Source organism: Dioszegia hungarica, assembly GCF_025882075.1.
Source record: "Dioszegia hungarica strain PDD-24b-2 chromosome Unknown MKK02contig_6, whole genome shotgun sequence".
Taxonomy (NCBI): domain Eukaryota; kingdom Fungi; phylum Basidiomycota; class Tremellomycetes; order Tremellales; family Bulleribasidiaceae; genus Dioszegia; species Dioszegia hungarica.
The window spans coordinates 1,451,367-1,465,049 of record NW_026515768.1 but is presented as its reverse complement, the minus strand read 5'-3'; the positions used below and the strand labels follow the sequence as shown (position 1 = coordinate 1,465,049).

The 13,683-nt window shown below is 57.3% G+C and overlaps 7 protein-coding genes across 7 annotated transcripts; 4 read left to right on the top strand and 3 right to left on the bottom strand.

Annotated features, from left to right (window-relative positions):
• Positions 1–3: 3 nt before the first annotated feature.
• MKK02DRAFT_31795 (uncharacterized protein) lies at positions 4–1,098 on the bottom strand (the record flags this gene model as incomplete). Its single annotated transcript, XM_053088378.1, has 5 exons — positions 4–16; positions 123–332; positions 397–486; positions 535–678; positions 731–1,098. 5 exons carry the CDS (start codon positions 1,096–1,098, stop codon positions 4–6), a joined length of 825 nt encoding a protein of 274 aa, XP_052948125.1.
• A 587-nt stretch (positions 1,099–1,685) lies between these two features.
• Positions 1,686–3,185, top strand: MKK02DRAFT_22735 (RNase P subunit p30-domain-containing protein; the record flags this gene model as incomplete). Its single annotated transcript, XM_053086620.1, has 6 exons — positions 1,686–1,869; positions 1,927–2,147; positions 2,216–2,329; positions 2,390–2,564; positions 2,633–2,854; positions 2,917–3,185. The coding sequence occupies 6 exons, from the start codon at positions 1,686–1,688 to the stop codon at positions 3,183–3,185; spliced, it is 1,185 nt and encodes a 394-aa protein (XP_052948124.1).
• A 285-nt stretch (positions 3,186–3,470) lies between these two features.
• MKK02DRAFT_23086 (uncharacterized protein) lies at positions 3,471–4,484 on the top strand (the record flags this gene model as incomplete). The annotated part of the gene is made up of 3 exons (XM_053086667.1): positions 3,471–3,736; positions 3,783–4,026; positions 4,083–4,484. The coding sequence occupies 3 exons, from the start codon at positions 3,471–3,473 to the stop codon at positions 4,482–4,484; spliced, it is 912 nt and encodes a 303-aa protein (XP_052948123.1).
• A 568-nt stretch (positions 4,485–5,052) lies between these two features.
• MKK02DRAFT_23372 (uncharacterized protein) lies at positions 5,053–7,606 on the top strand (the record flags this gene model as incomplete). Its single annotated transcript, XM_053086723.1, has 3 exons — positions 5,053–5,652; positions 5,699–6,917; positions 6,963–7,606. The coding sequence occupies 3 exons, from the start codon at positions 5,053–5,055 to the stop codon at positions 7,604–7,606; spliced, it is 2,463 nt and encodes an 820-aa protein (XP_052948122.1).
• A 197-nt stretch (positions 7,607–7,803) lies between these two features.
• On the bottom strand, positions 7,804–9,571 carry MKK02DRAFT_22819 (calcium channel; the record flags this gene model as incomplete). Its single annotated transcript, XM_053086631.1, has 3 exons — positions 7,804–8,384; positions 8,441–8,807; positions 8,987–9,571. 3 exons carry the CDS (start codon positions 9,569–9,571, stop codon positions 7,804–7,806), a joined length of 1,533 nt encoding a protein of 510 aa, XP_052948121.1.
• A 181-nt stretch (positions 9,572–9,752) lies between these two features.
• Positions 9,753–11,728, top strand: MKK02DRAFT_42729 (uncharacterized protein; the record flags this gene model as incomplete). The annotated part of the gene is made up of 7 exons (XM_053092131.1): positions 9,753–10,745; positions 10,803–10,823; positions 10,874–10,973; positions 11,026–11,092; positions 11,141–11,245; positions 11,291–11,404; positions 11,452–11,728. The coding sequence occupies 7 exons, from the start codon at positions 9,753–9,755 to the stop codon at positions 11,726–11,728; spliced, it is 1,677 nt and encodes a 558-aa protein (XP_052948120.1).
• Positions 11,729–11,922: 194 nt separating this feature from the next.
• On the bottom strand, positions 11,923–13,172 carry MKK02DRAFT_22386 (cytoplasm protein; the record flags this gene model as incomplete). Its single annotated transcript, XM_053086556.1, has 5 exons — positions 11,923–12,198; positions 12,254–12,414; positions 12,469–12,625; positions 12,685–13,014; positions 13,065–13,172. The coding sequence occupies 5 exons, from the start codon at positions 13,170–13,172 to the stop codon at positions 11,923–11,925; spliced, it is 1,032 nt and encodes a 343-aa protein (XP_052948119.1).
• Between the last annotated feature and the right edge of the window lie 511 nt (positions 13,173–13,683).

Below are 13,683 nucleotides of genomic sequence, written 5' to 3'. Positions count from 1 at the left end.
ATATCAGAGATCTTGACTATGCATCAGATCATCATCTTGAAATCCCGAAACGGAGATGAGGATGACATGGTATTACGATTGAGTGTGTCTCTAGATTCACATCTCCGCCTCTGACTGCTCACACGACTCGACTCGCCTGACTGGCGGACCCTTCGCCTGGACTAGGCTCCTCCCTCCTCTTACCCCGCTCGTCCCACCACATACGTGCCTCGGGAAGTAACGCCATCTTACGCCCCGTTTCGATCTGGTTATCTGCGCAGTCACGCAGGAAGGAGTCGATAGCGAGAGAAGCGCTAGCGCCGACTGTGGACGGCAAGTCGTCCTCGTGGACCCTGCAAGAATCAGCGAGGGTCACACTCATCCGCGTGCTCGAGAAGGACTAGGTGCTAAACTGACCAGATGGAGTCGTCCGCGGAATCACCTGCCTGCTTCACCAGGTACTCGAATACGCGGGATTGATCCTCGCGACGCTTGATGGCCTTCCGTCTGGTCGTCAGCTCCGCTGGGTCTAGGCTGAGAGACATTATAACTCACCCTATGATGACCCTCGTTGGACCGGATTGCCAGATTGGAGCAGCCCCTTCATTCGAGCTGGACTGGGAGGTGACAGGAGGGTTTAATGCCGCCATGATCTGGTCGAGCAGAACTTGGCGTTGATCTGCGTCCTGCTGCAATTGACTGCTTCGGTCAGCTTCCTGGTCTGAACGAGCTTCTGGTCACGGAAGCTGACCTATCACACTGCTCCGCGTGTCCTTTCACTCCCCTTCCCATACTGTTCGACTCAGTCCCAGTCAATCTCTCCGCCTCCGCCTTCTCCCTCAACGCCTCCTTCGCCTCCGCCAGCTCATCCTCCATATCCTGCAGCTTCACCGACAGCTTTACCGCCTCCGAGAGTACGTGGTCCGCTTTGACTTCCAAGGCATCGAGCACCTTCCCCTGGGCAAGAAGGGCTTCTAGCACTTGGCGCACGTCGATCGGAGCCCCTGCGGCCGCGCTGTCAACGGCGTAGACTCCCGGAATCGCTGGGCCGGGGAGAGTGAGGGAATTGAGACTCGAGTAGAGGGACGACGAGAGCGTATCCACAGATTCGGGGTCCATGATGGCGGGTGTGTGCACGGCGGGGCGGAGGAAAGAAGTGGAATCGGTGAGACGAATGCCGGCCGCCTGGGGTATATACGTACTCTGTTTTGGGCTCAGTGGACTGAGTGAGAGGCGTAAAGATAAGTATGAATGAGAATCATTATGATCATGTTGTCGTGCCTGCTAGTGCTGCTGGTGAATCAGCAAGTCAGGGGGTCCGAGCGGCAGGGAGAAAGCGCTCGGACTATTCAGCGGACTGTACGCGGAACACAGCTGCCTCCTTACCGCGCATTGGCAGATCAGCCAGCTCGGCATGTGTCTCAAGTACCTCTGTACTTCCAGAGCAGCTCAGGCGACTCTCTCGACATCCCCCACCATCATAATGCCTGCGATACGCCTGACTCACAACGTCAGATCGCATGTTGGAAACGTTGAGTCGTCGACCTCGTCGCGTCCTCTCTGCATCGAGCATCCCTGCTTCCGACGGAAGCGGCGGCGACGTACGTAAAGACCTCTGCGGTTCCTCAGAAAGTTCGACACTCTATTATGGTCATCAAAATCACCTTCACATCAGCCCTACCAAGCGCTCAGACACACTCAGCATCATGTACTTCGACCTTTTTGTCCCCTTCCCGCTCGCTGAGACCGCCGAGAATCAGAATAAGGGGAAGGGGAAAGGGAAGGGGAAAGCCCCGCCTCCTCCTGCTGTCTTGCCCACAAGTTGCTGGACCGGAGTAGAGCCGGAGGACAAAGAGGCATTCGCGAAGCGTGTCGGTCTAGCTGGACATTGTGAGATTGCTCCACCTCACTCGCTACAGTAAATCTCGGAGGAGCTGACAGTCGTAGTGGGCTTCAACGTCATAGCCCCAACCGTCGTGAGGGATCCCGAAGCTCATGCCTGTCCATCGCCCTTCGTCACTCTGCCCTTCCCTCATCTGGATCCTCGACATCCAGGAGAATCTAGCAGAACTGGAGAGAGCAGTATGGCAGGGCCGTCGAGAAGTCAGGTACTTGTCCAGGTCACTCGGTACCATGTCAAGCTGGAGGATGCGCGGACGAATCCTATCGTGAGTGCCGCTTGGCTTGACAGCCGTGTGGGGTAGCTCGTCAGGCCTGTCAAGCTGACGTATGACAGGTCGGGGCGAATACAGATGTCTTTAGGAACTATGATATCATCTCGTGTCAGCCTACAAACGACAAGGCTTTGCAGCTGGCTTGTACCGACCTCTCAAATCCAGGTCCAAATCAGGTAAGTTTTCTTCTTCGATCAAGATTACCTTCGCTTTGGGGCAAAGGATTGACAGAGTAGCTATCTATCATCACCTTGCCCCTGCATGAGCGGCCCTACCACTTCCGACTAAATCGAAAGCAGATCAAGCAGGCTCAACGGAATGGCGTCGTGGTAGGTCTTGTGATTCCCCTCGCTGGTCTGATCATCCTAGCTACCTCAATACCTCTGACTATCTTCCACTTCCAGATGCATAGTAGCTTACCACTCAGCTCGAAATCCTCTACGCCGCCGGCCTCTTCCCACCTCCCTCCACACCCCCAGAGACTGCTCGCCGATATCGCCAAAATTGGATGTCGAATGCACGCGAGATTGTCCGGATAACAGGCGGAAAGGGCGTCATCATCTCCTCTGGTCCGGGCGGAGGTCCAGCGAGTGTGCGCGGACCAGCAGATCTTGTCAATCTTGCGACAACGCTGGGGATGCCGGCAAATGTAGCGAAGGACTGTCTGAGTCTAAATGGGAAGATGGTATTACTTCGAGCGCGTGAGTGAAGCTAGTTCACGCATATGATATCCTTGGCAGAGCTGCGAGCTGATACCTGGCAGAGGCACGTAGAACGTACAAGGCGGTGCTCTCCATGCCGGAGATCATCCCGCCACCTGGTGTTCCCCGGCTTCCGGCGACAGAAGAAGCCAGTCTGAAGAATCCCAATCACACGGCGGAACGATACGTGGCGCCTGTGGAAGCGTCGAAAGATGCGGGCTCGGTGGGGAGTAAGCGAGCCGGAGAGGCGGGGGAGGAGGGGAAACCAGTCAAGAAGAAGTACATGGCGGATAAGCGGGCTAAGAAGGGAGTTCCAGTCGGGCCTACGTAGCCAGCAGTCGTTTGAGTATGTTCAGCATTGGCATGTGCTATACATACTGCTATATTCGAGCGAGATCATGAATGGTCGAAAGCGTATATCATCACGAGCTGCCACAGTGGTGAGGGCAGGGTGGGGGAGGGTGGGGGAAGCTGTGTCAGGCACACACACCTTTCGGAAGCGAGACAAAAGAAGCGCAGATCTCACTCGACCCAGCTTACTATCACCTTTGCACTCCCATCGCCTTGTTCTAGTCGCTTTGCCCCATCTCTCCACAGGTAGAGATACGTAGACATCATGTCGCTTCATCCTCATTTGCACCTACTCGTACCTTCGAACGACCCAGCGGTACTCGTCGAAGCGCGAATCTACCTTCCTATCGACCCATCAGACTCCAAGCTCCCATCCGTGATCTCGACCTCGGTTGCTGCACGTCAGCCTTCTATTCTCCGGTATACGCACCTTCCAGACGAGATCGTGCAATCGCTCAAGCGCTTCAACGTTCGGCGAGTCATCGCGGTTGGTCATCCATGGGGTCGGCTCGGCGGAGACATGCTGGATCCGTAGGTCGTCTCGTACTGCCTGTCGGCTGTCAATCTGATGGAATAGGGTCCTATCTCGCCACCTCATACAGTCTGTCTATTCGCCAGAGGGCATCGCGGCTTCGACAGGCGATTCCAAAAAGCCCGCTCTACCCACCGCTGTCGTGACCTACAATGTCCGCGGAGTCGGCGCTTCTCAAGGCTATACAGCCTGGGTCACACCGGGCAACGATCCGGCAGATTTTGCTGCTGTGGAACAGCGTACAATCAATCTCCTCTGTGGAGATGCAGAAGTGGAAGTTCGACGACTGGTGAGCCTGACTTCGTCGCATTATATGCCCCTTCCGAAGCGAGGCTGACAGCATAGGGCTACTCCTGGGGCTGCATATCGGCCGTCCTCGCGCCCGTCCCGTCCCCCTCAGCCGATGCATCCCGCCTCCGATCCATCATGCTCGTTTCCCCACCCCTCAGCTTTTTGCCCGCCGTCACCCTCTTCTCGGGATCGTACGATGCCGCCCTCCGCCGACTCCTCTCCAAGCCGCAAGCTCCGCCCCTCGGCGCGAAGCCCATCAACGAGCTCGTATCGGTCTGGACGATCTACGGGGACCGCGATCAGTTCGCCAGTATAGCCAAGTATACCAAATGGGCGACGGGCCATGGACTGAAGGTGAAGGAGGTGTTGGCGGACCATTTCTGGCGTGGAGACGTCGAGGCGAAGGAACTGAGGGGATGGTTCGCAGAGTGGCTGGGACATGGCGTAGGAGGCTGAAGGTCGAAGAGGGAGGAGGCAGCGCGAGGAGGGTCATTGTGCATACCTACGTCGTCCGAGGCCGAGGACGGACAGTAGCCTGCGTCTAGACTGCCAGCGAGTAGGTGCTACATCGGCTTTGAGAGGTCCGCGGTACTATGGGTGGGTGGATTGAGTGCGCTGCTGTCAGAGCTCGTAGTAGTACGTAGGATAGCGCGAGCATGTGCCTTACTTGAGTGGTCGAGCCCCATGAGTCGCTGACAAGACTTCATGAGGATAGACGCCGATTTGGCCGATCAGAAAAGCGTTTCACCAAACTTTCAATCTCACTCCTGTCCTTCCATATCTACCTGTCACCCAATCGTACTTGCAGCTGCTGCCGCCAGTCTGTGTTGGCAGGCACGAGGGGCGCACTACACACTAGTCAGGCACAGGCGATAGGCGATCGAGCTGCATACTTGCTTTTGCACCTCTCGCCGCGATTGGGTCGCACGACCACATCATCGGCTTCTCCCATCTTTCTCGCTCACATCGACACCCATCCTCGGATCCTGCATCATTCACGATGAGTTCGAGATCAGCAAGAGCTATGCGCAATGTCCTCGCTCGTAGCTTGGGACCTGTACCACCTGCCAGAGCTATCACTCGCCGGTCCCCCTCAGCTACTCTTCGGCATCTCTCGGCTTCATCTGTACCCCTTCGCAGAGCTCAATCAGCTCTTCCAGCTTTCGCGCCTCGGCATGCCGACCAGTCATTTCCACCGCCAATAGCAACGCCCGTCACGGGCACCTCATCCTCGGCAGACGATTCCAATCTCCGGGCCCACTTCGACCAGCCCCTATCTCCCCCTTCATCATCTTACGCCTCATCCTCCCATCCCGGCCTCTTTCTCTTCCCCCCACTCACCGACCCCTCCTCACTGGGTCGGTTGACGGAAAGGACCCTCATTCATGGTCATGCCATCGTTCAGCGGATCCGGAATGCCCCGCTCGATCCCACCGGCCGGGAACTACGGTTAGTGGTCAAGAACCTGGATCGGCTGAGCGATCTCCTCTGCGGCGTAGTGGACATGTGCGAGCTGGTACGGAATGTACATCCGGAGCAGGAATGGGTACAAGCGGCAGATATGGCGTATGAGCGTTTGTGTGGGTTGATGAATGAGCTGAATACGGATCAGGGCCTGTACAAGGTGAGTCTGGGACGAACTAGTATCGAAGAGATTCTTGACGATCCAGTCTTTGGTCGCTACGCTACAGCACGAACATACAGCACCACTTTCAGAAGCTGAGACTCAAGTCGCCCTTACCTTCCTCCGTGACTTTGAAAAGTCCGGTATCCACCTTCCTCCAGATCTCCGCCAACGAGTCGTCGAGCTCTCCGACTCGATCCTCTCCCTCGGCCGGACTTTCCTCACCTACGCATCCTCCGGACCTAGTCCAACACCCCTCATCGAACTTCCAGACGCAGACACGCTACTCGCGGGGCTCGGCAGCCAATTCATCACCTCCCTACCGCGCGGCAGGCTCGGGAAGCGGGGGAGCCGATATGTCACCCCCGGAAGCTGGGAGGCGCAGATGATCGCCCGGTATGCGAGGGAAGGAGAGGCCCGGCGACTGGTCTATATCGGTGGGGTGAGGAGGGATGAAGAAAGGGTGGAGGTGCTGGAGCGGATGTTGCGAGAACGGGCGGAGTTGGCGGCTGTATTAGGTAAAGAGAGCTGGGCGGAGGTGGTCCTGGTGGATAAGATGGCCAAGACGCCTGGGAACGTCATGGGATTCTTGTCGTCCCTAGCGGACCAACATCGTCCTGCAGCTGCCGCGGACGTTGCGACTCTCCAACGACTCAAAGCGCACGGTATCACCGGCCGCGAGGTGTCGTCCAAAATCAGCCCGGCCGCTCTCCCGCCCCTACACGCATGGGATCGGGACTACTACTCTGAGCGGCATCTCATGTCGACCACTCCTTCCTCCTCACTCCCGCCCATATCGCCGTACTTCTCCACCGGATCGGCGATGCTCGGCCTCTCTCGCCTCTTCTCTCGGCTATATGGCATCTCATTCCGAGTCGCCGAGATGGAGCCTGGAGAGGGCTTCCACCCTAGCGTCAGGCGACTGGATGTGGTGGATGAGGAAGAAGGTCTGATCGGGGTGATCTACTGCGACCTCTTCTCCAGGGAGGGGAAACCTGCGGGTGCGGCGCACTACACCGTGCGTTGCTCGAGACGCGTGGACGATGACGATCTCGCCGGCGACAAGCTTCAGCCTGAGTGGGATGAGGCATATGGGCCGGGTCTGGAAGTGGAGGGAGATGAGATCAGGGGAAGGGAGGGGAGGTATCAGCTGCCCGTGGTCGTGCTGACGACGGACTTTGGGAAGGTGGAGGAGGGTAGACCCGCCCTGTTAGCCTGGAGTGACCTCGAAACTCTCTTCCACGAGATGGGGCATGCCCTTCATTGTACGTCTACGTCTTATGCGAGCTTGAGCGAGCTGACAGCTATAGCTATGATCGGGCGCACGGACTATCACAACGTCTCCGGTACCCGCTGCGCTACCGACTTTGTCGAGCTCCCCTCTATCCTGATGGAACACTTTGTCTCCTCCCCTGACGTCCTCGCACTTTTCGCAACCCACTACGCGACGGACGAACCTCTTCCCCTCCCCCTTCTTCAGGCGCACTTGGCACAGCAGCGCTCGCTCGCCGCGCTCGAGACGCACGGCCAGATCCTCATGGCCATCCTGGACCAATCTTACCACTCCCTCTCCGCCTCCTCGCTCCCCACATTCGACAGCACCGCGACGCACCAGGCGCTACAACGGAGTATCGGCGTTATTCCCCCAGTCGAGAATACAGCGTGGCAGACGCAATTCGGACATCTATACGGGTATGGCGCGACGTACTACTCGTACCTCTTCGATCGAGCTATTGCGAACAAGATGTGGCATACGCTCTTCAGGGATCCGGAGGACGGTGGGAGCCTGAGCAGGGAGGGCGGCGAGGTGTTGAAGCAGAAGGTACTCAAGTGGGGTGGAGGGCGAGATCCATGGGTCATGGTCGGGGATCTGATAGGTGGGGCGGAGGGCGAGGTCGTGAGGAAGGGAGATGAGGAGAGTATGAGAGTGGTGGGCAAGTGGGAGCTCAAGTGAGGGGTCCTGGTGGTTGTGTATGCTGTGCATATCCATAGATGTTCTAGATGACCGCAGGGTCAGATCTTGTTGTAATTTTACTACTTTTGCGCATCTAGGTGTTGACTTAGTGTATCCATACTCTATGCATTTCTGCTTGCAGGGCTATGACCTGGTCGTCTCATAAATACAACGCTTAGATCACTACTGATACAGCTTCAAGGATTACACCAGGTATTCCCCCATCCATCGCCCGCCGCAACGCCAAGATCCGCCGACCCATCCCCATATCCTGGATCATCCCCTAAAAAGCCGTAACTCTTGTCCGCTCCATGCTTGCGCAACGGACACCGGAAGTTAAGGTTCACCGGACACGCCCTATCGACGGCATTACAAGTTGATAGACAGGGTAGGAGCTCGTCATACCCCTGATCCCCGCCCAATACGACACCCGGTACTCTCGGCGCGTCAACCGTACGACGGGTGACCTGAGGCGCCGGATCGGCAGTCGTATCGACTCCGCCGGCGCAGCGAGGAATGAGGACGCGGCACAGCCAGTCGCGGTATGCCGTGTGGCAGTCTGCACAGCTCGAGGCGAAGGAGTAGCGGTCCCTGCCGCATGCGGTGGAAAGAAGGGAGGTAGATAGAGCGTTGAGATTGGAAGTGAGCTGGTCGGTGATATTGGAAGGGAGGGACGAGAGGGGATGTGTAGGGCTGGTCGGATCGAGGGGTAGTGGGGCGGCGTACGCAATGGATGGGCAGAAAGAAGTGGGAAGTACGAGGGGGCATGAGAAGCCAGCTGACGAGTCAGCTTATCACATGTTGTAACGGAGGATTCAAAGCGTGGTAGCTGACCCTGTTTTGTTGCGAACCATACTGGCCGGCTCAGCTCCCCTTTCGCCTCATCAAGTGTCCAGGCGGTGTAATTCGATCCTCCAGCAACGAGATCGCCCGCACCCCAGGCTGACCGGAGACCCTCTTCCCCTCCTAGACGCATCCAATGAGGCTGACTTCGATTGAGTACAGCATTCCGCGCACTTGCGATTCCGCCGGTAGATATGTTGGCGGTCCGTATGGCGCAGAGAGAGTTGTCGAGTCCGTCGGACGTGGGTGAGGATCCCGTGGGCACGATGATCAGCGTCAAGGACGAGGTGGACGATCCGGCGCCAGAGGCGAATAAAGGGAGTTGCGCAGGCGGAAGGGTGTAGTTTGGATAGGTGGGCTGGGTCTGAGGAAGGCTTGACAGAAGGTGAGAGAATATGAGCACCGTAGTAGAGCTCGTGTCTCCGAGGAGTGGAGAATGGGTCGCAATTCCATGCAGAGGGTCTGATCGTCAGTCTCGGTCATCGAAAGGGGGTTGTAAGTCCGCTCACTCATGCTCGAGACGCCTAGCTGTAGCACCATGTTGCCTGCACCCACCCCTGACCGAAACGCCCCGTTGACATCGACATCAAGCGACAGCAGCATCTTGACTTGCTCCCCTTGACCCATTCCAGACATCGTCCAGTTCCCAAATCCCTTGTCCCATACTAGACTCCATACTGCTCCTTGCCGGCTCCGCCTGTTGTGCCCTCCCTCCCTCGTACCTCCAGATCCCGAATCGGCCGTCGATCGAGCACCGAGGGACCATGCCGGGTCAGCCGCCGTAGAAATGAGTACAGTGGGAAGGAGGGACGAGTTCGAGGTGAGCGAGCATAGGTTGAATGTAAGGAAAAGGTCGGGAGTGGGAGGGAGGCTGAGCTGGATCGTCGGTCGGGTGCTGTTGAGGGGTGTAAGGTTGATCAGAGCGGGTATGGCGGCGATGGACAGGTTCTGTATCGGTCCGGGGGCGGAAGGTGATGGTTGCGCCGAGGTGATGGGTAATACCAGCGAAAGGAGGAGAATCACAGCTGCAAAGACGCGCCATCCGCTCGTGGCCGAGCGCTGTGACCTTTCCGGGGGCCTACCGGTGCGAGAGCGCCCTGAATGTCTGTCTCTTGTCGACATGGTGATCACCAGGCGAGGCATCCTGCTCTGTGATGCTGTGAAAGCTGGAGCAAATTGTTGAGCTTTGAGCGATGCAGGCGGTCCGTGCGTCCAAAAAGGGCAAAACTCTGAAACTTTGCCGCTAAGGAATGCGGAGCTGACCTTCTTCCTTCTTTCGTACATCATCCAACTTCCATACGATATGGACATTCAGCACCTCGAGGTCGGCCACGACGTCATCTTGGCGGACACGAAACTCCTTATCGTCTCCCGCATCAAGCAAAGCCAATCGATCGCAGCCACAATCGGCGAGGCGGAGCGCATTCTCGCCAATCTGACTATCCGGCTCGGCGGTACGGTTCACCAGCAGCACCTGTCGGTCGTCACCGGCCTCAACGCGGCCTGCGATGATCTCTCGGGACCTCTGGATCATCATTTGGCCGCTCTGCTATCACAGAAGGCGGTGATAGATGACCTGGAGCCGAGCATGCCGACGGCGACCATCGCGAATGCCAAGGACGAATCGCCTGGGTCGCCCTCCACGTCAACAAGGCAGTCGGATCCCTCCTCATCTGCGAGCTCAATCGAGAGTAAGTTCGCGGAATCACCGGTGTCCTTCAGTAATCCCTCCAAATCTCTTCCTTCCGTTAACGTCTCGACCCACCTCCCCTGCCCTCCGCTTCCTTCCTCATCCTCGTGGTCACAGATGATCAAGCGGTCCGATGCTGCCGATATTCCCGTCCAAGTCACCGGAGAGTACTCACATACTCTTCCGGGCGGATCTCCGTCTCCTCTGCGTCCTCCACGCTCGGCACGGCGGGCAAAGCGGGGACCTGAGGAGACCGACGACCTTCCCCCGGCGAAACGGTCAAAGTCCCCTCCGAGACAATCCGCCTCAACCGAGAACTCTCTCCTCCCAACGACAGCCGATGAGGAGGACGAGCAATCCACCGGAGTTCGGCGATCTACTCGGACTCAGCTTCGCCCCAAGGACTACTTCGAGTTCATGGAGCCCACCCACCCTTCGTATATCTCCCTGCAGGAGGCGCGGGGAGGTGCCAAGCGCCCGAAAGCACCGGTAATTGCAGGCGTCGTCAAAGAGGGGCACTTGAGGCAAAGTTCCGGGCTCATTAGACCTGGTGCTTTCAAAGCGAGGTGGCCAGAGTGTGCCAAGAAGACCTCCCACGGCAAACTCGTGAGTCGTCACCGTGCGCAGCGCAATCTGTATCAAGATCGAGCTGATGACGAGCAGCTTATTGTGACATGTGACAAGGTGATTGACATTGGATGACTCGTCGTGGGGGCGCCAGCTGATCGTTGAAGTGCGGCGGCAGATGCCATGCAGCCTGTGCTGGCTTTACCCCGGACGAGTACTCCCGTGAGGAATGGACCTGCCCGGATTGCAGATACCTGGCGGAGACAGGTGGGTTTCTCTCTCGGACAAGGCATGACCTCATACGAGGCTGACAAGATAGGGGGTGATAAGTTACACGTCGCCGAGTCTGATCTAGGTGCATGCATCCGGCCGGATTGCATTCTTCTGTAAGTTCACCATCACCACCTGGCTCCGAGTGAAAGCTGAAGTCGTAGACCTAAGCGCAGTCTACGCGAGCAAAGGGCAATCGACGAGTGTGATGAGGGGTCGGGCGACGAAGCTGAAGATGTGCCTCCATACGTAGTGACCCGGTTCATAGGGTATGTCTCATCAATACTCGCGTCACGCCAAGCTGATCCGTGCAGTCGCCGTCGCGGGTCAGCATACTCAGTAACCAACAAGTTGCTCGAGTACCTCGTCATGTGGAAAGGCGAGGAAGGCGACCCGGAGCGGCTCTGGGGCGTTGAAGATGCTACTTGGTGAGCCAAGATTCCAGCCATGTACATCTATTCTCGCTGACGGACAGGGAAACACGGCAAAATCTCGAGACCGTTTGGGAGGAGATGGATGCTCCCTTTGCCGCCGCCTGCCTCGCAGAGGGGATCGACCACCGGCTTGATCAACCGAAACCCATCCTCCTCCAAGAGGCGCGCGGGATATGGAACGAGGAGGGCGAGCTACGAGGAGACGTCGACGGCTGGTCCAAGAGAGAGTGGGAGAGGCTGATGGCGGAGGCAGCGCAGAAAGCAGAGGAAGCGGCGAGAAAGAAGAAGAAGGGGAGATCTGTCACATCTCGAAAGTGAATAGTCGTGTAGGTCATGCGTAGAGTATCATTAACAGTTTCAGTTGTATATATTGTAGACCGCTTCATGTCGTACATATATTATCGTTATACATCGCCCGACTGACTCATATACGTCTATTATCTCGATCTATGGCTTGTGTCTACCTCGGCTGAGCGCCGGTCAGCACTTCTATACAACTTGGAATCCCTTCTTCAATCTTGTTCCATCCCGCTCTCCGCTCTCCTCTCGTGCTCTCTCTTCCACTCTTCCCTCTCCACTTCGTCCCACTCGGCCTTCCTCTCTCCCCATCTCTCCTCGACATCATTGACATCCCAGCCGGGCACGTCGCCTGCGCCGGTAGAGAAAAGGGCGTATGCGTTATCGAGGAGGTCGGTCGAGCCCCCGCCTGAGGTAGAGGAAGGAGGAATGAAGATGTAGCCGGTAGCTTTATCGATTTGGCGAAGGAGTTGCAGCATGGATTGTTTGTCCTGATCGGGTCAGCTTGTTCCTCCTCGCATCACTAGAGCAATCCTGGAAACTCACCTCAACAGCCAATGTCTCGAACCCCACCATGCTGTACTCCGCTACCAGCTCGACCATCGCTCGATTCAGCTTCTCCATCTTCTTACTCCTTGGCCCCGCCTCCAGACTGTTGAGGAGGTAGCCGAGTTCCCGAGCCTCGGTATAGTATTTGAGATCAAATGCTGTTCCGTCAGCTTGGCTATGAGAAACACCTCGCCTCGGATAGCGCAACTCACGGAGCTGTCCATATGTGGATAGGAGATCAATCTTGCTCAAAACGTTGATGTGCGGCATCTCCAGCTGCATCATAGCTCTCAAAGCGAGCAGAACGACCGAGATGAATTTCGAGCCGTCGGTGATATAATGGGCGTCGCTGAGATGCACAGCGGCCAACTGTCATGTCAGTCGATGGCCTTTTCTCACTGAGAACGAGATTAGAGCTGGCAATTCACCCTGTACTCCATCTTCATCAACCGCTCCACGATCCTCTTCAAACTATCATGATTCGTCCACAACTCCACCTGTCCTGGCGTATCAAAGATGACGTATCCCCCTCCCTGCTTCTCCAGAACTTCATCCAGTCTCTCCACCAGCCAGTCAAAGTTCTTCTCGAGGTATTCCACGCAGTACAGCATGGCGCCGTTCGGTCCGAGGCCGTGCTCCGCCATGGCCTCGTCGAGGGTGACGATTTCGGAGATGTTGATAGCGCATGGATAAGGGGGATTGGGGACGGCCGGATCGAGGTTGATTATATGTACAGGTCGTTTCAGGGCCGTAAGGAACTACTTCTCGCGGTCAGCTACGCCCCGACGAAAGGAGGAAGGGTACTGACCTGGTGCATCCCATTGCAGTAGGTCGTCTTCCCCGCTCCAGGAGGTCCAGTGACGAGCTGCCCGAACGCCGAGGCGTGCTTGCCAGCTGAAATCTCCAGGCGGTTCATCGTGTCGGTAGTGGTGGAAGGAGGAGCCGGAAAGTCATCAATGAAGCTGACGGCCGCCGAGTGACGCCGGTCGTCGGAAAGAGGGGAACCAATGGAAAGGTGAGGCGAGACCGCGGAATCTCCACGCGGCTGTTCTTGGTTCGTGAATCCTGCCCTTGTCGTCTGGCGCGGGAGGTCGAGGTATGTCCGGTCGTTGGGAAGATAATGAATGCCAAACGTCTCTGGTGAGAGTGGGTTCAGGCTGCGGAGTAACGACGCGTCAGGCACGGATGCCCGGCGTTTCCCGCTTGTGGCTCCGAGGTCCGTGTCGGTGCCGGCATGCCTCGAAAGACCATAGTCCGCGCTGTTTTGGAGGGAGGGAGGGCGCCGATGGCCATGGCGAACGTGGGAGTGGATATGACCACGACTAGAAGATGGGCTGCTGCCTCGACGATCGGATGTGCCGCTCGGATCGGCGATCTGGCCGTCCGGCCGCAGTGTGGGCGTGACGATGACTGAGTCGACGCTGAAC